Source organism: Lagenorhynchus albirostris, chromosome 9 (assembly GCF_949774975.1).
Source record: "Lagenorhynchus albirostris chromosome 9, mLagAlb1.1, whole genome shotgun sequence".
NCBI lineage: Eukaryota > Metazoa > Chordata > Mammalia > Artiodactyla > Delphinidae > Lagenorhynchus > Lagenorhynchus albirostris.
In genome coordinates, this window is record NC_083103.1 from 24,954,226 (window position 1) to 24,978,170 (window position 23,945).

A 23,945-nucleotide genomic window follows, 5' to 3' on the forward strand; every position below is an offset into this window, starting at 1 on the left:
CCTGGTTCACGTCTCAGATTCACGACTCATTAGTGCTGGGAGTTTGGGCAACTTACCTAGATATTTTGAGCCCATTTCTTCATTTACATAATGAAGATAACATTATATCTCACAGGTGGTTTTGAGAATTAAATGCGATGATGTTAAGTTAGGTAACTCAATGCTCCTAACCTTTTCCTTCCCTACCCTGTAAGTAGTACTGGGGTGGAAAAAAAGTCAACAAGCAGTTTGCTGCAATATATATATTTTAATTCAAAGTGAATCGACAGTAATACACCATAAATTCTTATTTTGACACTCACCAAAATAGTCACCTGGAAAACCCGCTTTTTGTGACAAAGTACAGAAGGCTTGGTCACATTTAAATCACTGAGAACTAGAGAGAAATACTATCGCAAACCGTAATAGACATTACATCCATAAAAATTTTCCCAGTCCTTATTGTAATATTGCACAGTGCAATTGCTACATGGCAAACTAGTGTAGCATAGAAGTAAAAGCAAAAACAAACCAAAGAAAGAAAGCCACAAGTCTAAAACTGTTAAACAGTTAACAGTTCAAACTCAGTAATCAAATCTATATCATTGGGTTCTTTAAAACAAATCTTCCTACACCTTGCAGTGTATGATTTAACTTTTACTTAACACAAATCAACTTTAAAATTAGTAGTAGAGATTTTTAAAATGAAAAAGTTTTGCTACTACAGTAACATATTTAAACACCCTGAAGGAAAAGAAACGAAATATCAAGATATTTGATTAAAAAAATTTTGTAAATTAAAGTAGTATGCAAATACGCAACTTGGAAGTCATGCAGTGTTTTATTTAAGAAAGCAGTAAAACCAAAGAAAACTGGTAAAAATGGTTTTAAAGAGAGTACAAATTCTTTTCTCAGTATGCTAAATTTAGATTTTAGCAGGATCTTGGATCTTTTTTTAATCTTCTTAAACACATAAAAAGCACGTGATTAGAATCAGTTAAGAGCAGTGTACTTAACTTGGGTACGCCTTTATCAAACAGGACTATTATATTATGAAAACATTGAAGTTTATCATTCACCATCAATTTAACAAGACATCTCAGTCTTGGAACAGAAATACAGAAAATACGATGTTTCAGGGTAGTGAACACGGCCCTGAACAGGAAGAAAACTGCGCCAGTTTTGTACCTGGTACAAACATCGATCAATCCTTTGCACTTGGTATTTCTGAAACATCCATTGCCAGCACTGATTCTTCTCCAACAAGTGAGCAGATACCAGTAAACTGCTGGACCAGATAAATTAAATTAGAAGGCTGTGGAGGGCAGCAAGTTTACTTAAATAGTGACTCCATAAATTTGCCATCTGTAAATAATCTTTTAAATTAATCTTAGGCTATTCCTTTTTATGTGTAATATATATATATATTTCTATTTATATAAAATGCATAGAATTGATTACTAAAAACACTGAAACTTGTGGGGAAAATTAAGTCCTTCATTTTCAGTGTGACTAAAAATGTACTGCTGGTTTTAATCTTATGATCTAATACTGTAATTTTTAAAATTAATTTCAGGCACATTTATTTCATTGATGATTATTAAATAAAACACTGCTTGTATTCATGGAGTAAAGAAAAGTTTATCCATTATTAGCTTATTGTCAACGCTGTACTAGTGGTATGCAATTCATTTATCAAAGAAATGCTGTAAATCCAAAACAGTTGGAGTTTTACACTCAAATGCTTTGTACTGTTTATTCCAGTAAATGCTGTAAGATTATATTCCAGATTTTTAAGGAAAAAAAGTTAAGTCAAGCCTGCAAGATACAGCTTTCTCAAGTGTCTACAATGCCAGTATGAAAATTAAAAATTAAGTTACATTGATACATCCCAGTTTTTTTTATATGCAGTGATGAGCACAAACATTAATAGAGATAAAATACTGATGCAAATAACACACCCCAAAATAACATATGCAATTTTTTTCCATCATTTACAATACAGTAGTTACAATGACACTCCAAACAGAAAAGCAAAGTAAAAAATCAAAACCCCAACTTCTATTTCATGTAATTAGACTTATACAGAAATTAGAAGGCTAAATAACAACTAGTTAATCACCTAATTTCACAGCTATCTGAAGTGGCAATCGTTATATAGCAGCTTATCTATGATACATTCAAGATAAATGATACAATTTATTATTTGCCCATAAGCTAAAACACAGCCTGCTTAATACCTTCCTTTAAATTCCACCTCTACACTACAATATACTTGAGGTCTATGCAAAAAGTAGCTACCTTTTATATAGGAAATGGATGATTAAGTCTTTGGTGCTGTAAAAGCAACTTCATTTAAACATCACCACCACCACCACCAAAAAAAAAAAAAAAAAAAAAAAGGAGGGAAAAACCCAAGACGCACTTCCTAGGAAAACAAGCATGTAATTTCTGTCCCTGACGGAATGTATTAAATAAGCAAACACCACCAACAAGCAAAACAAGTACTACAATGTAAAAATACTTAAAAACAAAACAAAACAAACCCTCTCACATGCATAAATGAAAAATTGCACACAAAGAACTCACATCTTTTCAAGCTTCAATGGTAAATATTCTGCTACTATTTATTAAATACTGCATGGTTTGCCCAAGCTAGGATGAAACCACATCATGAATCAATGAGCATTTTCTTTATCTACTCAAAGTCATGCCTACTGTACTGCATCTCTAAACATTTTATTAAATCCAATTATACAGCAAACACTCCCAAAATAAACTTAGATTGTATTGCAGTTTCACTTAACAGTATATAAAATGCTGTGTTGTGACAGGTATCAACTATCCATTAGATACTGAATCACTTTTTCTTAAGCACTACTACCTGCTTGCTTCTCTTGAAGCTAGATCATTCTGAAAAATCAAGACAGCAGAATTCAGCTATAGCAAACATGCTGCCCTCTTAGTAAGGAAAACACAGCTACAACCTGAAATCATACCACACAAAACCAAAAATGAACATTACTCCATCAAAGGAAACTAAAGAGTAAGTCTGAACTTTAAGTGCTGCAGTCCTCAACATTTATATATAGTAATAACATTAACAACCTCAAATATTTAAGGCACTATGTGTGGGAACGGTTTACAATGCAGCTGAGATTATTAGAACAACATTTAAGAGCAAAGTCTAGGCAACATTTTGCCCATGCAAAAGACACATGCAAATGTAAAGAACAATAGCTCAATTTCTTAGGTAAGTGACCCAACATTTATACACTAAGACACAGATAATACAATTCACTTGTATGCTGTAATTCTGACATATGTGCATCTGTTGCTCTAAGTCTGTACACAGAATGGCTTCCCAAATATAGACGTGTCTTGCACTAGTTAGAAGGCAATTTTATAAAAAATAGTGGGAGCAAAACTGGACTTCTGCTCCCATAAGTCACCTGCCTAGAGTTACTACATAAGAAGATAACATGACCAAAGACAAGTTATACCAAATGTGCAAAACACATTAAAAGTGAGTTTTTTTTTAAAGCTCAAAGTTGTTTAAATTGCACCCAAGTCTACATGATTCAAAAATAATTTTCTTGTGCCATGGCTAATATTTATTAAATACCATGTTTTATTTTTAATCAAATGTTTATATCATTGAGCTTCCTCAATATACTCTTTTGAATTTTCACATGTATGGATACTGGCTGAGTTTGGTTGGACTCAGTGGAAATCCAGTATATGCAGGTGATGCTGCAATGTAAGAATGTGGTGGGAAGATTGGTTTGTACTGAGTCTGATGAATGGTTGGGGATGGTAACAGACGGGGATTTATGCCCACTGGGACTTGGTGAACTAAGCCACTGGGATGGGAGATATTATAAGTTGGATGCTGTAACATAGGTCTTGAGGTACATGGAGAGGCTAAGAGGTGGGCCACTGGTGCAGCACTGCTGAGGGTAGCTGATGATGGGTATGGAAGTAGAGTAGGCTGTCCTCCGAGGTGCGTATTTCCAGCCAGATGGGCGTGCACAGCTGTGTGATTAGGACTTCCATGAGAAAGAGTGAATGGATTACTAGTAACACTAGTAGGGATATAAGCTTGCTGTCTTCGATGTCCAAAGTTTCCATTCCACTCTTGATGCCCAGATCCAAAGTGCTGAACCTATCCAAAAACAAAACAAAAAGATTAATTACATATTTTATAAGTCAAAAAGAAAGGGAAAAAAGGGAAATTACAAGATACTCTGTGACTGATAACCCACAGAGGATCTCTCAGATCTTAGCTTATACTAAGTATAAACAGAGTGGAGAAAAATATCGATCAATTTTATATATATATTAGTATTAGCATTTTAATATGTATTACTGCATATTATTATAATATTAACATTGCCACTACCCCTGCTAGTAGTGTCACTATTCCTACCACTACTGATAGCTACCATTTGCAGAGCACCTATTATATGTAAGACTAACACTTTACGTACGAGACTGTATTTAATTCTAATTATAGTTATATAGCTATCATTTCCATTAACTGTGGTCCAGACTTGTTGAAGAGACCTGGCCAAGGTACTGTACATAGCATTTGGCAAAACCAGGATGTGAACGCAGGTCTGGCTCCAATACCTATGACCTTTTCTTTCCCTCAAGTCAAACACAACTGCCAAGCACAGTGCTGACCAGATGGCAAGTACTCAATAAGGCATCTCTCACCATCACAACTAACACACAAGAAATGTAACCATCAATGCATTGGTGTGCATTCTGATTTAAAGGGCCTAAAACAACAAACAGACTAAAAAACTTTAAGAGAACCTAAGAACCTAATCTTTCTGAAAAATTCAAGTTCCATGGATAATCGGATAATTATCCTATTATTAAGCCAATTACTTTTTAAGTCACTTGGGACAATGAAAAGGGAAAAATTTATTAAGATTTTATACAGTGTGAGAATCTTTTTCCCCCCAGTTAGAAAACTGCTAAATTTGAATCCCAAAGACTCATAAATTCACAAACATACCTGACTGAAATTCAAATGCTGCTGCTGGAATGCTGATGTCAATTTCTGCTGACGATTACCTACTACGGAAGGCTGGTTTAATCTTCCAGGAGCAGATCGTCCTTTTATTAATGGCTGGCATACAGAATCTGGCAACAACAAAATACCAGAAAGTAGCTACTTTTTCCTTCTTATATAAAAATTAGAAAAGTCTTTAGATATTTTACACAGTAGTGATTTGAGAACCTTAAAATTAAATAAAAAGAAAAGATCTCATGGTTTCCAAGGACTGGGTGATATTAGAAGATATCTCCTTTGTACAATAGATTTGGCAGGGTCAGGCTGGAAATTCAGAGATGACTTTTGGCTCTAATGTTCCTAAATTAAGACCTTTTAAGGGACAATCAGGGAAATAGAGAGGACTCAGTTTACCTGTGTTTGCCATATGCTCATCGGCATTTAATCCATTTTCTAGTCCCATTGGTGGCACCACAACAGTACAAACAGCTGGTTTGGTTTCTGTGTCAGCAGAGGTTACCAGTTCTGTGTTTTGATGCGTATCCGCCACAAAACTGCTCTGTGCAAACGGGCTGTCATGTCCTGAAGAGTCTGATGTTGGAGAGCCATCCACAGTATCACAACTACTTTCCTGTTCTTCATCTGACATACTACAACAAGGAAGTATTTTTATGAACAATGTTTTTCAATGTTAAATCTAAAGTTAAATAATTTCCAGACTCCCAGCAAATTGATAAGAATCTTATTCAATTATTTCATACCTAATTACAACTTCTTCCTTATCAAAAAAACATTTTTCATAGATTTCCTAGACTCCCACATTAATTCTCTTTTCAGACTGCTAACCCTAATTCTGTCTATCTAGGAACACACTCTTGGCACTTATTTTTCCCTCCTTTCCCTTCCCACTTGATCCTTAGTCGCAGTTCATAAAATCCCATTTATAAATTACAGAAGATTTCATCAAGACACTACAAAAGAAGTGCTGTTCTGGATAACTGAAACGAAATGTACAAACACATAGGCATGCAACTTGCATATTTCAGATTAAATTCTAATGTTATATATGTGCCTTTAGTGATAATTTGGGTCCTTTTAACTAACCAGTTATCTGAAAGGTCTTTCCCACCTCTCTGAAGGTCTAGCCAGTGTCCCATTTCTCTTCTCGCCCTGACCCTTGGGCCCTGCCCACCACCCCCCAACTCCTTGGGATTTCTACAGCATTTATATTGTTTTACTACTCACTTCATACTTAACAATTTGAAGCACCTCTTTTTATATGTATATTTTAATTATATATTTTTATCTTTGTATTTTATTTATATATATATACACATCTTACATGTATGTGTGTATTTACATATACGTATGTATAATATCAACTTCCAAACCACATTATAAACAAGTTATAAGAAGATGTGTTAATACTTCTTTATGCTTCCACAGAGCTTAGTTATAACCAAACTATTCAAAACCATATTTCCTGATTATGGAAAAAAGAGAAGACGAATAAAATTAAAGCTGAACTTTTTCAAATTTTGTTTCCACTAAAAAAAAGAATTTCTAAAAGCTAAAATCAAATGTATTTCACTGAAATTTTTATGGCTAATCTCTTAATGCGTTAGTACCTCATGCAGGTTAGGAGAAGCTCACTACTTTAGTGGCAAGGCACGTCCCTGGCCAAAAGGAAGGGTAGGAAGGAAATATGCATGAAACCGTGCAAATCAATCACTATGAGAGAAAAAAATCAGCAAATACTCTACTGACAGTGGGTCATTACTTTATTATGCAAAACATTCCTTTTTATTTTGCTGAAGTATATGTTCTTATTCCAAATTTAAATTACAATAGTAGTCTGTGGAGCTGGAGTTGAGAATGTGGCTTTTTCACCCTTTCAAAACAAATGATTCTTTAAAAATCATTTATTAGAACCTCAATTTTTCATTTAGATCTGTTCTGTAATAGTAAAGAAAATTACTACTTAAAACCTGAGTTTATAAAAAGGTGATCTAGTTCAAAAATTATGATCAAGAGAGGTCACTGTGGTGAACTGGCAGGTACTTACTAATTTAAACAACAACAAAAGAAATCATAGGCTTTTTAGTAGACTTAATATTTATAATGTACTGCTATTGAAATTCCTTTACCTGTTCGGTCTCTTGCAAGGGGATGGGCTGGACTGCCCTGAGGAGCTGGTGCTCAGAGTACTCTCAGGACTACTTAATGAACAAATCCGATCAATATTCAAGGTGCTCTGGCAAGCTTCACAATCCAGATTACCTTTACATCTAAGTAAAGAGGGAAGGGACAACTGGGTCAAAAATGAGAACATACTTCCCAAGTAGCCAAAATTTACATTATTTAATTAAGGATATGAAACAGTTAAGACAAAAATCTAAAGCTCATAATACAGGAAAAATGCTATAGTAATCACGCTAAATGCTATTCAGGAAGTTTACTCTGAAGGACATGAACAGACAAGTAATAAATCACAAAGTTTTTCTTCCCACTGCAGCAGAGGGTGCCATCATTATTGAAGGAGGCAGGAAAATCGCGGGAAACTGCTTTTGGCACTTACTCTCTGAGCGAATGTCTCTGCGACGCCTCTTCTTCATCAGTGTCACTGCTAATGGTGATCACACTCACCGCAGGACTCGGGGAGTCAGCGATGATGATGGTTTGCCGCTGTTTATCTGAAACTGATGAATCAGGGTCCTGCCTGATAGAAGTTTCACAACAATTTCTTGCCTCTCTTTCTGAGTTATGATTGTCCTGTGTTTCTATGCAACTTGCTTCCTCAACATCTTTCCCATTTACTATCTTTGGAGAAATAAATGCTGATTGTGGGATATTGGTATTCTGCAATGAATTACTCCTGCAATCAAAGGAACAATGTGTTATTCCTATAATCAAAATATATACATGACATTTTTCTAAGACAGCTTGTTATAATTAACAATGCAAACCTTCACTTGTTAAGATTATAACACACTAACATACAGATGAGTCTGTGATATATAAAATACCTCTAGAAATATGAGTGTAGACTGCATTTACATATATTCAAATGGTCTTTTTTTTTTTTGGTAAATGTGATATCTGAGTATCTAAAATGGTCTAAAATTATAGGTAGATAATAAATCAAAAGGGCAATAAAGACAATCTTACCAACTGAAAGCATTTATTTCCTCTCTTCCTGGCTCCCATTCCATTAGTTTTACCAAAATACCTCTGAGAAATTGAGAAGGGAGCTGGCTTAGTGTTTGTAACAAAGCTATCAAAGAGGTCATTTTGAATACAACAGAGTGACCCTTTGGTGTACATGCAAAATTTATTTTAATGACTAATTTTCAAAATGCAGAGGAAAGTTAAAATATCAATACCAACCTGTTCTGGCACAGTTTATTTTTCTTGGTGGTGGCAGGCTGAGGCCACACAACATGTGCGATGCCCACACTGATTGGCTGAGGGGCTGATAAGGTGATCTGATTGGTTAGAAGAGGTTGTGGCATCACTGAGCTGTAATGATTGCTGTGTGAAATCATTTTCCTAGGGAGAAAATTTAGAAAAATTGAATCTCTACTTTACCATATCTAGTTTGCAAACTATTCACAAAGAAGTACCCTTGTTTTTAACTTACCCCCAGTCTCCGAGCCTTTGTGAACCAGCCATACCCTCAGAAGCTAATGTAGTAGCAGGAGCCATGGGTGTTATCTGTTGCCAGGCAGGTACCAGCATCTGCTGTGTTCTACCAGACCATGTCTGTTGCAGCAAAAAACAAAACCAAAAACAAAAGAAAAACTAGTATGATACAAGTTAACTCAAAGTAACAATCTTCTAGACGGGAATAAAGACACAGACCTACTAGAGAATCGACTTGACGATCTGGGGACGGGGAAGGGTAAACTGGGACAAAGTGAGAGAGTGGCATGGATATACATACACTACCAAACGTAAAATAGACAGCTAGTGGAAGCAGCCGCATAGCACAGGGAGATCAGCTCCGTGCTTTGTGACCACCTAGAGGGGTGGGATAGGGAGGGTGAGAGGGAGGGAGGGAGACGCAAGAAGGAAGAGATATGGGGACATATGTATATGTATAACTGATTCACTTTGTTATAAAGCAGAAACTAACACACCATTGTAAAGCAATTATACTCCAATAAAGATGTTAAAAAAACTTTTTAAATTTTTAAAAATAAAAAAATTCAATAATTAAAAAAAAAAGTAACAATCTTCTAATAATTATAAAAGTTAAAGTCAATAATCTACAAGGATCGAATTCCCATCTAGGTCATTTTCATTGTTTCCAACAGCACAAATGGATTAGTGCCTCTACCTGAGTAAAAGGAGGACAGCACATATGTAAAAATAATGAATTATTACCAACCTGAGAAAGAACTCCTGGTCGGATCTGTAGTGGCTGCATGGCTGGGGCCTGCGTTACAAGGGGTACTGTATTATCTACCCTTATTGAATAACTAGTGGGTTTACCATGTGTTGCAGGAATACCTGTGAAATAGAAAAGAACAGTTCTCAAATAAACGAAAAAACTTTTCTGAGTTACCTTATAAAACTCTTAAATTTATGAATTGCTAAAATTCTTATTAGGATTATGAAAAAATTCCCCGCATAAAATTTTCATAATATTAGAAAGCAATCTATTTGGAAAGTGAGATACTGTCTATCTACCTTGTGGTACCTCATTCCAAAAATTGTTATAAAGCTACTCTTTCAAAGTTGAATGATTTGTTTTTGAAACTTCCCATTCCTTTTAAAGTTTGCTATTATAGCTTTCCTTTCCTTTTAGAAAGTTCTGCCACTGGTAAGACACGGAAAGGTGAATCTGGCTCAACATCCTTATCCTCTAGCAGGTAAATGTTCATCTTTTCATACAAACTTTTAGCTATGCTTGGTATTCTCTTCTTTAAAACTATGATAGGATCTTATACACGTCACCAAAGGAGGAATGTATCACAACTTCAACTTCAATGGCCATGATGGTTTACATGATTCAATAAAATTCAGGATGGCACACTCATTTCAACCTCTAAAGGAAAAGCAAAAAACAAACTTTTCTGCCTTATATGATACAACTAAGCATTTATCATTGTGGTTTAATCTACTAGTATTTCTAGTGGAGAGCTACTGGAACTCCAGGACAAACATGTTCCATTTTGCTTACCCCCTAGGAAAATTAGAAAGCAGGATTACTACCCACGTTAATCCTGTTAATATTAATATGCCTGTGTCATACATTGCAAGAGCACCTTGCAAATATTAAGTCTTATGGTACTAAACTTTAAGAGAGTAAAGTAGTATTTTACACCAACTAAGAACTTTGACTAACAAGATTTTAGGGATATCTCCTAAGATTAGAAAGCTGAGTTACTAGAATAAATTCACTACTTCATAATTCCAGTCTATTGTATTGTACTTACTTTCAATATGGGCTGGCAGATCATTTAAACATAATCAGTTTTTGGATAAAAGTGACCTTGTGTGATCAGCCATTTAAAAAAAATTTTTTAAAAACAATTCTTTTTTTTTTCCTACTGAAAAATAACCTTATACTTTTTATTGCACGAATATTTGTAAGTGATAATTCTAAGGAGAATTTTATTGTGTTTATTTTCTTCACAGAGATGCTTATCCTACTGACAGGGTGTTCTACCCTCTGAACTCCACCTAAAGAGCTACATGTGAGGGACTTCCCTGGCAGTCCAGTGGTTAAGACTCTGTGCTTCCAATGCAGGGGTGAGGGATCAATCCCTGGTCAGGGAACTAAGATCCCACGTGCTGCAGCGCATGGCCAAAAAAAGTTAAAAAAAGACAAAGAAAAAAAAGAGCTACATGTGAATTAGATCTACAAAGATCTATGAGTTATTTTTTTAAAATGACCTTCTTACTCTTTCCAAAAAGCATGTCTTGATCAGCAAATTCTCCAAGGAATGGAATATGAGCACACCCAGGCTGTGTAGATATATTGCAGCAATAGAGAAGCTCATCAGAGAAAAAAGCATCCTCACTTTGATAAGGATGAAATCACAGAGCAAATTCTTAAATCCCCCCAAAAAAAGATTGCCCTTAAATTCTCCTCGTAATCAATGCCTTAAGACAAGAAGAATTCTCCTATAATCTTTTTTTTTAAATCAAATTCAAAAGTGGGTTCAGGGCTTCCCTGGTGGCGCAGTGGTTGAGAGTCCGCCTGCCGATGCAGGGGACACGGGTTCGTGCCCCAGTCAGGGAGGATCCCACATGCCGCGGAGCGGCTGGGCCCGTGAGCCATGGCCGCTGAGCCTGCGCGTCCGGAGCCTGTGCTCCACAATGGGAGAGGCCACAACAGTGAGAGGCCTGCGTACAGCAAAAAAAAGAAAAAAGAAAAAAGAAAAAAAAAAGTGGGTTCAGATCCTAATTTTCTATATGCTTATTAGGTTGGCTAAAATTTTTATCTTCGATTACATTTGCTTGATACCTGGAAAGCATGACACAAAAAGTTTAAAGACTGTTCTAGTACAACAGAGGAGAATTTTGCTGGAATGCATTTGACTCTAAAATAGCAGTTTTCATCCAGAGGGGATGAATAAGTAGCTATTGCCAAATAATGTTAAATGCTTGTTTAGTAAATACAACAACCTACACTCAAATTTGTTAAGTAAAAGCTTGTCTAAGTCTTCTGTACTTTAAACATGGCACAATATTAGGAATGTGGCATCCATATAGCTATACCTACATGTTGTATCTATAGTATCTAAAATATATGAAATGCATGATGAACTTAAACAGTGTAGACCCAAGGTAAAAAATTTAAAGTGAAGGACAAGAGACATAAATTTTATTTTAAAATCCGAAGTATAATGGTACCATAACTGCTACCCAATAATCATTTAAATATGTTTCTTTGAAATGGATTAGCACATTATGAGGTAAAGGGGTAAGAAGGTCAATACTGGGATTTTCTACAGATGCCAAAATGGATTAGAGGGAAAGCTTTCATTTCTAAGCAGACACTATACTAAGAAACAGTGAGACAACATATTACAGAGCCTGCCTGTTATGCTGCTGCAACTGCACCTGTTAGTTTTTTAAGCGAACAAATATTTTGCTTTCTCTCACTATTAATTCTAAAACTATTGTTCTTCACATTTGATGAGTTAATGAACCTGAAAGTATCTCCTTTTCTTTCTGTTATCCTTGTTAGGAACCACTTGCAGTTGCTAACATATGTACAGAAAGGTTACTAACCTTTTATTAATTATAAGCTACATAAAAAGATAAAAGATTTGCCTAACCTCATTGAATGTTTTAAGAATGATGCCCAACTGTATTTAGAAATGTGTCCACAAAGCCTTTTGGTACAAACAGAAGGTAGCTCTGAAAAAAAAAATTGTTATTCCAAATCTTTTTTTTTTGGCTGTGCCGCACAGCTTGCAGGATCTTAGTTCCCCTAACAAGGATCAAACCGGGGCCCCCTGCAGTGAAAGCCCAGAATCCTAACCACTGGAATGCCAGGGAATTCCCTGCTATTCCAAATCTTGATGAAATATACCACACTGTAGGTAGGTGACTCCCAAACTGATTTTGGTACACGGAAGAGATCATTAGAACCTAAGAATCTATTAGTACAGATTAAAAACTCATCTAAGTGAAAATGTATTTGTCAAGATACCACTTACGTAGTAACTAATTGAAAAACAAAAAAGCATCAGTCTTGCATGCTCAAGTATTTAGAAGTAAAATGTCTATGACTTACTATTAACAGTATGTGTATGTGTAACAGACAGATAGAACAAATACACCATGTTAATACTTGTTGAATCTAGGAGAAAGGACATTATTATTCTTTGAACTTCTCTACAATAAACAGTTGAAGAAAAACAAAGAAACACAACAGCATCTTTAAGAGTGCTGACAATATGATATAGGTATTTTTATTACCAAACCAGCCATGGGTCACTGTCACAGATAACAGACCAAAGCTACCCTGGTAGAACCAAAGTGGCTAAAGAGCTGCCATGTTTTCACATCTCTCATTACCAGCCAAGCAAGTCAACAAACATATTTTTGGTGCTTTGTTAGGCACTGTGGGGAAGATTAAAATAAAAACTTTAAAAAGTTGCTCACATCCTTAAATGAAATAAAAATTTCAAATATAACCTTCAGAATCCAGAAATATTACAGCTGGAAACGATCAAGATAGTATCTATTCAGTCTGTTTTCTTTGACAAAGGCTGAAGCAAGTTAACAGACTTGTCTGGGATGGCAGAGCAAACAGCAGAAAGAGAACTAGATCCCAGGCCGACTTAGCACCAAGAGCTCTCACTTACACTATACAGCATTACCACCATGCTTCAAAGAGTCATTTCTGGCCCATTTGGAATCAATCTCTTGATTTTAAGATATAACTAGATGTCACGGCCTAGCAAGGACAAAACGCTACCGAAGGACCTAGGAAAGAGGGCTTTATGCTAGCTATTCCAGTCAAAAAGTTCACTGCTATCACCCTTTTACCACTAAGAAGTTCCTCAGTGTGAAAATTTATGGCATCTTCAAAGGTATTCTGTCACCATCTCACTTGAGGATTTGATTCTATATTTTTATCTAAATAAGGGCAATTTGATCAAAATCAATCTTCAAACAAACGAACAAACTAAGCTATGGGGAAAGAACAAGACTACAATATTTTAGGAAAGAAATCCTCTGACCAAAACTTAAAGAACTGAGCTCTCAATCACTGTAATGTCCAGTGATGACATGCAGATAAGTACTTACTTGAACATCTGGAGCAGTTATACCCAGTATAGGACAATCCATACCTTTCCAAGTTCATTAATTTCCACTAAGGTATGTTATCATGCTAGACTCTACAGGAAATACAACTGTCATATGGTCCATTTTGTTAATGATGACTACAGTGGAGCTGCAGTCAAGAAGTATCACTGGTCTAAAGGCTACTGACCTGCTTAAATTAAATTCAAATGTAGCAGTAAACGTACCAAAACCCATGCAGTATATTTAATGAATAGATGCCTAAACTTATTTTAAAGGAATGCATGCCTAAATTCAAAGTGTAATTTAAATAAAAGAATACCTTGAATAGCTGGTGGACAGATAATCAGTGTCTGCTGAAAAGCATCACCACAACCAAAATGAGCAGTTCCAGCCTGCAGAGGAATCCCATGGTGCACAACTGAATGAGCAGATGTGGTTAATGCCTGAAACGATAGACGTACATGGCATTCATTATACAGAGCAGGCTTCTAATTGCTGTACACATACTTTATAAGTAGAAATCAAATGCATTTCAATAAATCGTAATTCTATGATAAAAATGGACCCAGAAATTGATCTTACTGAAGTCTACTTTTTGTAGAGTTGAGAAATAGAAGGGCAGGTAGATCATATTGAAAGAATAAAAGGTGAAGGAAAAAAATGGATTTGAGTAGATATGCTCCAATTGTTACCCTGAAATATTAGAGATTTAACAGAACAGCCATAGTAAGACTTCATCAGCACTGAAACTTCTAACTGCTGACATGGAAACTTCTGCATATTTCAAAAGCAAATCAGCAATCATTTAAAAAAAAAAAAAGAGGAGCATAAATTATCAAATACTATAAGTTCTTACCTGACTTCTTAATGTGCCAATTTTAGTAAAATTTGCTGTCAGATTAGCAGTACTGCTTGGAGCAACTGGTCTCAAGAGTGAAGTTTTATTGTGATTATTTGTGTCACATGAATTCGGATGGGACTTACAAATATCCATAATATGAAAACAGGACTTTACACTGCAAAAGAAAAATCGAAAGGTAATTGTAATATTATTTTTTTAATGTTTAGAGTAGTTTAAGATTAAAAATTATTTCCAAAAGGAAAAAAAAGTCTATGGCTTGCACTTAATCTGCATATTTCCAACAGTATTTCTACCAGGAAATCCTGTAAGATCAAATTTCAAAGCAAGCAGAAGAATATACTTATATCTGGAATATTTTCTTGAGACAGCAAAGCAATAGTGAGCACTTTTTGGTTATACTTTTATGACCCCTACTCTAAATAGTTTTTTTCTAAACTACTAGATCTCCACATCCCTAGATTAATGGCACCATGTATGTGGTTATTATGTTATTTTCAAAGTACTTATATACAGAAACCATTACACATTTTTAAGTACTGGGGGTGTAGAGACTAGTTGGGCTTTATAAAAACATCGATTTTAATTGTAATTCACAATAACGAATATCAGTTTGTTCCTTTACCTCCTTCATTCAATATTTTAAAAATATTAAAAGAAGTTATTTTAAGTCACTTACTTTACTCTCTTCAGCCTATAAAAAAGAGGACTGGGGTTCAAAGAATTCACAAGCTTTGCCTAAGGTAACTCTTCTAAGTCCTTCTCAATTTGGGCATATACTCTTCTCTACTAACCCATAAAAAAAACCTCCTTTCCTTCCACAACACAGAGGGGAAAGAAGGGGGACAAGAAAAGCAAATGCTGCGAAAGGAAATTGAAAATGGAGTTTGCAGGACTCAAAATTGAGGGAGGAACAACTTAACACTTCCTTTAACTATAAATATGCCTGGTTATTAAGGTAAGAATGTCATGTAAAACGACATCACTCAGTCATCCTCAGTATGCTATTTTGGAAAAAGAACATTGGAATGTGATTTAGATTTGCATTCTATTTCTACTCTGCAATTTACTGTCTATGTGAACTTGGCCAAGTTAGCTTAACCTCTTTTTACTCAGTTTACTTATATTTAATGAAGAAATTGAATCATTTTTCTAACACACTGGTTTACCACAAACAGCATTATCATTTCTCCAGAATCATTTTAAAAGATTTTAGAGTAACATACTGGTTGCTATGCGGGAAATCTAGAAGATGTTTCATATTAACAAAAGCATGGTTCAAAGTCTCTGCTGGAGTAATTCTTAAATCTGCATCAATCAGCAACATTTTTTTCAACAGACTAACAAATTCTCTTCTATCAGCTTTCTCAGCCAAAAGGTCACTTCCTTCCAAATCCATCACTGTGTTCACCTGCAAAATCAAAATTTCAAGTCATCGAATAAAAATAAGCCATACAAGGTAGTATATGTTAAAGTCTCACAGTTTACAAAAAAAGCCCACAACACAGGAAAGAACAAAGAACTACAATTATTTTGAAATAAGAAAGAACAATTGAGTTTAACAAATCCTCAAAAATATTTTGAGGTACCAAAGAGCATTCAAAGCAGGAAAAAAAATTTTTTTTTAACTAACAAATATCCACTTCTAGAGAGATGTAAGGAAAAGAAATATGTCTGTTAGAGTTTTCCTTTTTAAAGAAAATACTTGAATAATACAAATTAAATATGTGATAAAGACAAATGCAATTTAGTCCCTGAAACCTCAGAATCAATTTTGTTTGAAAAGCTTAAAAACAGCAAGCATTCTATGTCATATAGAAAATGATTAACGTGTTTTGGCATTCTTGGCATTCAACTCCACCAACTTAAGCATAAGATTGACAAATGTGTCTGTGGTACTCACATGCACTATATCATCCAGACTGTTGAATATGTACTTTCTGGCTTCTTTAGACTTCATTCCTGTCTCAGCCTCATGTTCTTCCAGTGTCTTATCGAATATATCAGAGAAGGAAAATATCTTATTACCCACCATTTGTAAATCCTTTATTTCTTCAATTCTGGCACATTTAGCCTAATATATTGAATATTCTAAGGCAAGTAGTAGTTTCAAAAGAATAACTATCAAAAATGTAATTTTGGGACTTCCCTGGTGGCACAGTGGTTAAGAATCCACCTGCCAAGGCAGGGGACACGGGTTTGAGCCCTGGTCCGGGAGGATCCCACACGCTGTGGAGGAACTAAGCCTGTGTGCCACAACTACTGAGCCTGCGCTCTAGAGCCTGCGAGCCACAACTACTGAAGTCGATGCGCCTAGAGCCTGTGCTCCGCAACGAGAAGCCACTGCAATGAGAAGCCCACGCACCGCAACAAAGAGTGGACCCAATTCCGCCAAAAATAAATAAATAAAATAATTTTTTTAAATGTAAGTTTTTAGAAGTATACAAAAAATGAGAAGTTCAGGTTCAGATCAAAAAATATTACACATATAGATAAAATCCTTAACAAAATAACTAAAGTCAATCATTAAAGATTTACTAATCCCAGGAATAAATTAGGTACTTGGGTTATGTAGTAAGTGGTTAGATTCAATCCCTGTCCTATAAAGCTTAATAAATGTAGAACTGGGTAGGGAAGATAAACAACACAAAATGATACACATAAAATTTTTTTAAACTATTTAAAGTGAGTTAATAATTGTGCTGCCAGGTTAGAGAATGAGCTAAGGTATTCAGAAAGGACTCTCCTCGTTAAAAGTGGGGGGTGGGGATTGTCAAAAATGAAAATTCAAAAGAAGAAAAAAATGCAATGAAAGAGGGCTTCCCTGGTGGCGCAGTGGTTGAGAGCCCGCCTGCCGATGCAGGGGACGCAGGTTCGTGCCCCGGTCTGGGAAGATCCCACATGCCGCGGAGCGGCTGGGCCCGTGAGCCATGGCCGCTGAGCCTGCGTGTCCGGAGCCTCTGCTCCACAACGGGAGAGGCCACAACAGTGAGAGGCCCGTGTACCGGAAAAAAAAAAAAAAAAAAAAAAAAAAAATGCAATGAAAGAAAAATAGGCACAGAGGGTATTATCTGTGAACATGAAGCATCTTAGAATATGTTTTTCTAAATATTTTTTTTAATGAATTACCTTTAATCTCCAACCAGAATGAGAGATATCTGTTTCTCTGCAAAAAAATCTTGTGGATTTTGTACCCACATTTAACAACTGTTCTCCTGGTAAACCTTGAGTCTGAGAAATGTATCGAATCTGAAAAATAATTTACAAAACAGAAGAGTTATTCTTTTATTGCATTAGATATTTATTGAACAACTATATCAGACACTAAGGTAGATGTTAGGTCAAGAATTAAATGATGTACAGTGTGTGCCCTAAGAAATCAGTCCAGTAGGGAACATACAAGTAAGCAATTATAATACAGTGTAATATATATTGATATAATACAGGTATAATAAATACATGCCTTATGGAAAAACAAAGAAGAGACACATAAAATAATTGTAGTCATATAAAGTTCCAGATGAGGTGATGCTCAAGTTGGGTCAAAAAGAACAAACAGTTTGTCAGCCCTGAAGGAATGGAAAAAAATCTGAATTATTATGATTTATGCTAAGGTTATAATATGAGTAAATATGGAAAATAAAAGGAATACATCCACACATTCAGAGACTAAAGTTCACTAAGGGAGAAATGGCAAGAGACGAAATTGATCTAGCAGGCAAAGGGCTTTATCAGTAGGTTAAGAAGTTTGGATTTTACTCTGAGAGGCAATACTGGGAAACCACTGGAGAAACTGGAGAAATCTACACAGGCAACTGACAAGTTACTTGACTTAGTGACAAGTTGACGTGGTGAATTAGGGCTATGGGAGCACTGGAGGGGACGCATCTATGTCACTGGCATATGTGTGCTTGAGTCAGTAGAGGAGGACACAGTGTAGATGAGCTCTCTCAGGAGGACACTGAAAAGCTCCAGCCTCAGGGCCTCTGAACTTAACATCCTTCTGTTTGAACGCTGTTCCCCCAGACATCTGTATGGCTAGTGTTTCACTTCCTTCAGCTCTCACCTCAAATGTTACCTTATTCATGAGGCCTTTCATGCCCCACTAATAAATAAGAAAAAGCTCTCCCCTCAAATGTTACCTTATTCATGAGGCCTTTCATGCCCCACTAATAAATAAGAACAAGCTCTCCCCTCTTAGTACCCCTATCTCTACTTATTCTGTTGTATTTTTCTCTACTGTGCTTTTTTATCATCCAATATTCTGGTACATTTACTTTGTATTTTCTTACCCCATTCTGCAGTAGAATGTACATTTCATGAGGGAAGAACTTTGTTTTGTTTTCTTACACGTACACCCATGACAGTGTCTGGTACATAGGTGGCCCTCAAATATCTGTTCCCCAGATCAACAACTGGGCAGCACAGGGAATAAACAGAGGCTTAACCCCTTGAAACTGTGTTTGAGAACACAGGATTCTTTTTTTAAACCTCAAATACAACTAGTCCATCCTCTCCTGCATCTTCTATTTCTTCCTCTGTATGAGATTTTTGCCCTCGATCTACAAAAATGTTTAATATCTTCCAGCCTAAAAACAAAAAAAAAAACCCCAAAAACTCTCTTAACTATTTAAAACACTTTTCTCATTCAGTTAAAAGCATTAAAATAGTGGTCTATATTTTACTTTCCATTCTAACCTCAACACACAACAATTGGAATTTTACTATTACTCTCACGAAATGATAATGTCCTGTTATTAACTGACACATTTAATAGTCACATATTAATCCTTATCTTACTTCAACACCACTGGCTATTTTCAAGTGAATAACTTGAAAACTCTGTTCCTTTCATTTCCACATCATTCTTTTCTATTTCTCTTCCTACTTCTTGGCACTCTTTAACTGCCTTCCTCCATTTGTTACATGGCATTGCATTCTAGAGTTTTATCTGTCTTCTTTCCCTCTACAAGCCCCACGTGCCATAGTTTTATCTCTAATTCTATGTCTAAATATTTATCTCTAGCTCTGGAGCTGTAGATCCAACTGCTTACTGACACTCTGTATCTGGCAGGCCTTTAGGTACCTCAAAGTGAACATATTCTAAACTGATTTTCCTTAAACCTGTTAATCCTCATGTATTTCCCCCTTTGGAGACTACCACCAACCACCCGAATCAGAAACCTGAAATTTATGCCCAACAAGTACCTCGCCCTCATCACCCAACGTCCAAAACCGTAACAATTTTACCTCATTAGTATTTTTCATAACTGTCTCTCCTCTCCATTCCTCTTTCAGGTCTTCTTCAATTCTGAGTTATACAATCTCACAAGCCTCCTAATTAGTCTACCTGCCTCCCTAATGACCCCATCCACTCACTCCCAATTCATTATTCACACTGCTAAGAACAAGAAATTGCTAACAGCCATTTTGATAAAATGAAAATCTGATTATTACTCCCCTGTATAAAATTACTTTACTGCCTACAGGATGGATTCCAAATCTCTAAACATGGCACACAGGCCCTCCAGCTTTATCTCTTCCGGGCTCTTTACATGCTCCTGTACTCCAGCCCCGTCTAGCACCTGCTAAACCTTGCATGGGTTAGTTTCTCTTTCCTAGATTGCTCTCTAACCCCTACTTATCAACATCCCTGTTCCTCTCCCTCCTTACTCCCCTCCCTGCCACTTCACCAAATCCACGTGGCAAACTTTTACTGTTCCTTCTTCAAGACTCAATTCAAGAAATTCTCCTCTGTAAAGCTATGCCTAACCATCCAAAACAGAGGCAATCACCTTCCTCTGTGCTACCATCACACCTAGAACGTAACTATTTTAATGCATTTATAACACTACATTACAATTATTTTTACATGTCAGTCTTCCCTGCTAGACTACGTGCCTCCTAACAAGAGTCTATGTTCATGCATATTTGTATCCCGAATTTTACATGAAATAACTAAAATCTCCACCTTACAAATTAGTTTCGTTACATTAAAGTGCAGTACCTCCCCCTCACCCCACATCCCACAAGTGCCTGAGTTCCTTGTTTTACGGAAACAGAAAATGAAAAGTACTAAGAGCTTAGTACCTTGATGTTCAGCGTCAGAGTATCACAGATGGTAAGAAAGGTGCTCAACAATTCAATTTCAACAAACTTACACAGGGCATTTATTATGGGTCAGATGCTAAAGCTATGCAGAACAATAAAATATGTTGCCAATCTTTAAAATTTATTCAAAAAATTCAGTAGAATAAATATTTAAGCACATAATCTGCAATTAAACTAGGAAATGCCATTATAAAGAAAAAAACAAAGTGCTAAGAGAATACCATAGAGCAATTAATATACCTAAGAAGTTGCGATGGCACTGAAAAAACAAAACGGCAAATGAACCTGCCAAGTTTATTTTTGGTCGTAATGCCTGCCAGTCATTTGAAAAGAACTTGTTCCATCTGTATGCCCCTCCTGTCTCCAGTGGATGAAGGGTGGGGACCTGACCTAGAAGCAATTACTTCATAAATTTGCCTTGTGAACTCAACTAGAATTAAGCTAAGCAAATCAGATTTACAGTGTCAGAAACGCAAACTAAGAAATTCCAGATACTGTTGGAGGATGAGCTGAAGGGTTATAAGGCAGAGCTAGAGTTTGATGACCACGTTAACATAACCAGAGTTAAGAGTGAGCAGGAATTCTGAGTAGCAAGTTAGAACAGATAAAAGCACTTAAAGAGCAGCTAAGTTATACTTAAGATCGAGCACCAGAGTGAAATTCTACCAAAGCCTATTAATTTCTCTAAGTGTTGCCTTGAACCTAAAAGCACCTTCAACTCCAGACTTCACAAAATCCAGTCATATTAAAGCTCATTCTTGGATTTTTGGACAGTCCACACAAAAATAAATGAACTTTTCCTTGAGCCAACTTGAGAAGGTCTCTTTGAAACCTGAATAGCTTGACAAAATAGAATTCTTTAAAGATTCCCACCCCCACCCCTGGAGTGAGCTCTATTCTTCTTACATAAGATATAATTTGATATTACCAAGCATAATAAAATTTGAATATAAATTCAGGCTTTCGGCTGCTCTGGATAAGATTCTACCTAAACTCTAACGAACATTTTTCAAGAACAATCAACCAATTAAATACTGTCCATTCATCCATAAAAATATTATTTAATTTCCTAGAATGTTACTGATATTTCCCCAGTAAATATAAGTCAAATTGAGTACATATAGCACTAATGAGACACTATACCTACAATTAAGACAGGAAGGGATCCAAGCACAGTACCAATTCACAGGGCAGCCTTCTCTACACATACACAGTAAGTACATTTGTATACAAAAGGAAATAAAATGCACATATGACAAAATATATTCTCAACATGGTCAGTGCCTAGTTGTAGAATCCAAAATTCAAAGAAGAAATTGCCTTGGAAAGACTTTAAGAGATGACACAGATGATTAAAGGGCTAGAACACAAAGCCCATAATAAAGAATTTAAATAGTCTGAAAAGTTTTTCCTGGTGACTCAAAATTGGCCTTGAAGTATACTACACATATACTGTTAAGTCTTTTTCACCTCCTTTGAAAAAAACAATATTACAAGGTTAAATATAGGTTACACAAAAGACATAACAACAAGGGTTAAGAAAGAGATGTTACAATATATTTCACAGAAAGTCTTTATTTTTGTAAATGTTCCATGTGCACTTAAAATGTATGTATCCTGGGCTTCCCTGGTGGCACAGTGGTTGAGAGTCCGCCTGCCTATGCAGGGGACACGGGTTCGTGCCCTGGTCCAGGAGGATCCCACGTGCCACGGAGTGGCTGGGCCCGTGAGCCATGGCCGCTGAGCCTGCGTGCCCGGAACCTGTGCTCCGCAGCGGGAGAGGCCACAGCAGTGAGAGGCCCGCGTACCAAAAAAAAAAAAAAAAAGTATGTATCCTGCAGTTTTGCGTGTAGTATTGGGTGTAGTGCTCTATGCCTGTATCACTAGGTCAACTTGGTTAATCATGTGTTCAAATCCTCTATATTCTTACTGATATTTTTCTATCTACTTTCTCTATCAATTACTGAAAGAAATGTCCTTTAAATCTCTAATTATGATTCGTCTCTTTTTTTGGTTCTATCAATTTTAGATTTATAATATTTTGCAGCTGTTGCTAGAGATATAAAATATAGAATTTCTGTGCTTCTGTTGAATTGAATTTCCAAATTAATTGGCTGGGCTTCCACTCTTTATAAATAATGCTGATATATTTGTAATATACAAACACTCCTGTTGTTAAAAGCAATGTTATTAACAAAAGCAAAACAGAAGAAGAATATCTTGTACAACATATATTCTGAGAGATAAATATTTGTACAAAATGTTATCACGGGGGCTTCCCTGGTGGCACAGTTCGAGCCCCAGTCCGGGAAGATCCCACATGCCGTGGAAAAACTAAGCCCATTTGCCACAACTACTGAGCCTGTGCTCTAGAGCCCGTGAGCCACAACTACTGAAGCCCGCGCGCCTAGAGCCTGTGCTCTGCAACAAGAAAAGCCACTGCAATGAGAGGCCTGCGCACCGCAACAAAGGGTAGCCCCCGCTCACTGCAACTAGAGAAAACCCGCACTCAGCAACAAAGACCCAACGCAGCCAAAAATAAATAAAAATTAAAAAATTTATTTTTAAAAAAAGTTATCACGGGACAAAACAATAAACTAGCATAGGCTGCTGGTTCCTTCCCTAGAACTCAAATCTGGAGACAGAATACAAATGGAGGTTGATGAATCTGAATAACTAATATACAGACTGTGAAAACCCTCTTCGAGCAATAGCAGATTGACAGTGGTAGGGTAGAGGTGGAGTCTGGAAGAGGGTCAGTGCCAGGGAGCTAGGGCAGACTAGAGCAGGGTTCAGCTGGACTCTTAGTGTCTTGAAAGTATCATTATCCATGAAGTACTGTAGAGGTGGTCTACTGCTAATAGCATAGCTTCTAGATTCAGACTGCCCGTGTTAGACTATTGGGCAAGCTTATTAAACTTCCCCACACCTCAATTTTCTCATCTATAAAACTTCATAGGGTTGTTGTGAACATTAAATGAGTTAAAGTGTTGACAGTTCCTGGCACCCAAAAGAACTCGATAAGTATTAATTAGTAATGTTACTACTATTGCCCACTGTACTGTCATTGTAAGGCAAAAAATAAGTTAAAAAAATAAAATAGCAACAACACCCCAATTGGGTATCCAAGTATATCATGGCAGCTGATGCCCAGAATAGGAAACAGATAACAGACAGAGGCGTGCCCTTTTACATCCTAAT

The 23,945-nt window shown here is 36.2% G+C and overlaps 1 protein-coding gene across 2 annotated transcripts in view; it reads right to left on the reverse strand.

Moving 5' to 3' along the window:
• Positions 1 to 227: 227 nt before the first annotated feature.
• HIPK3 (homeodomain interacting protein kinase 3) overlaps positions 228 to 23,945 on the reverse strand; it is a 96,219-nt gene continuing 72,501 nt past the window's right edge. The window contains exons 4-17 of one of the 2 annotated variants that reach the window (XM_060159445.1): positions 17,763 to 17,882; positions 16,537 to 16,623; positions 15,860 to 16,044; positions 14,631 to 14,790; positions 14,094 to 14,217; positions 9,393 to 9,514; positions 8,643 to 8,764; positions 8,390 to 8,551; positions 8,171 to 8,233; positions 7,581 to 7,877; positions 7,150 to 7,290; positions 5,417 to 5,652; positions 5,006 to 5,133; positions 228 to 4,144 (exon numbers count right to left, since the gene is read on the reverse strand). In XM_060159445.1, the coding sequence (XP_060015428.1) occupies positions 3,668 to 4,144; positions 5,006 to 5,133; positions 5,417 to 5,652; positions 7,150 to 7,290; positions 7,581 to 7,877; positions 8,171 to 8,233; positions 8,390 to 8,551; positions 8,643 to 8,764; positions 9,393 to 9,514; positions 14,094 to 14,217; positions 14,631 to 14,790; positions 15,860 to 16,044; positions 16,537 to 16,623; positions 17,763 to 17,882 (2,424 nt within the window). In that variant the 3' untranslated portion in view covers positions 228 to 3,667. The remainder of the gene's footprint in view (positions 4,145 to 5,005; positions 5,134 to 5,416; positions 5,653 to 7,149; positions 7,291 to 7,580; positions 7,878 to 8,170; positions 8,234 to 8,389; positions 8,552 to 8,642; positions 8,765 to 9,392; positions 9,515 to 14,093; positions 14,218 to 14,630; positions 14,791 to 15,859; positions 16,045 to 16,536; positions 16,624 to 17,762; positions 17,883 to 23,945) is intronic. The other variant, XM_060159446.1, reaches the window with a different exon arrangement.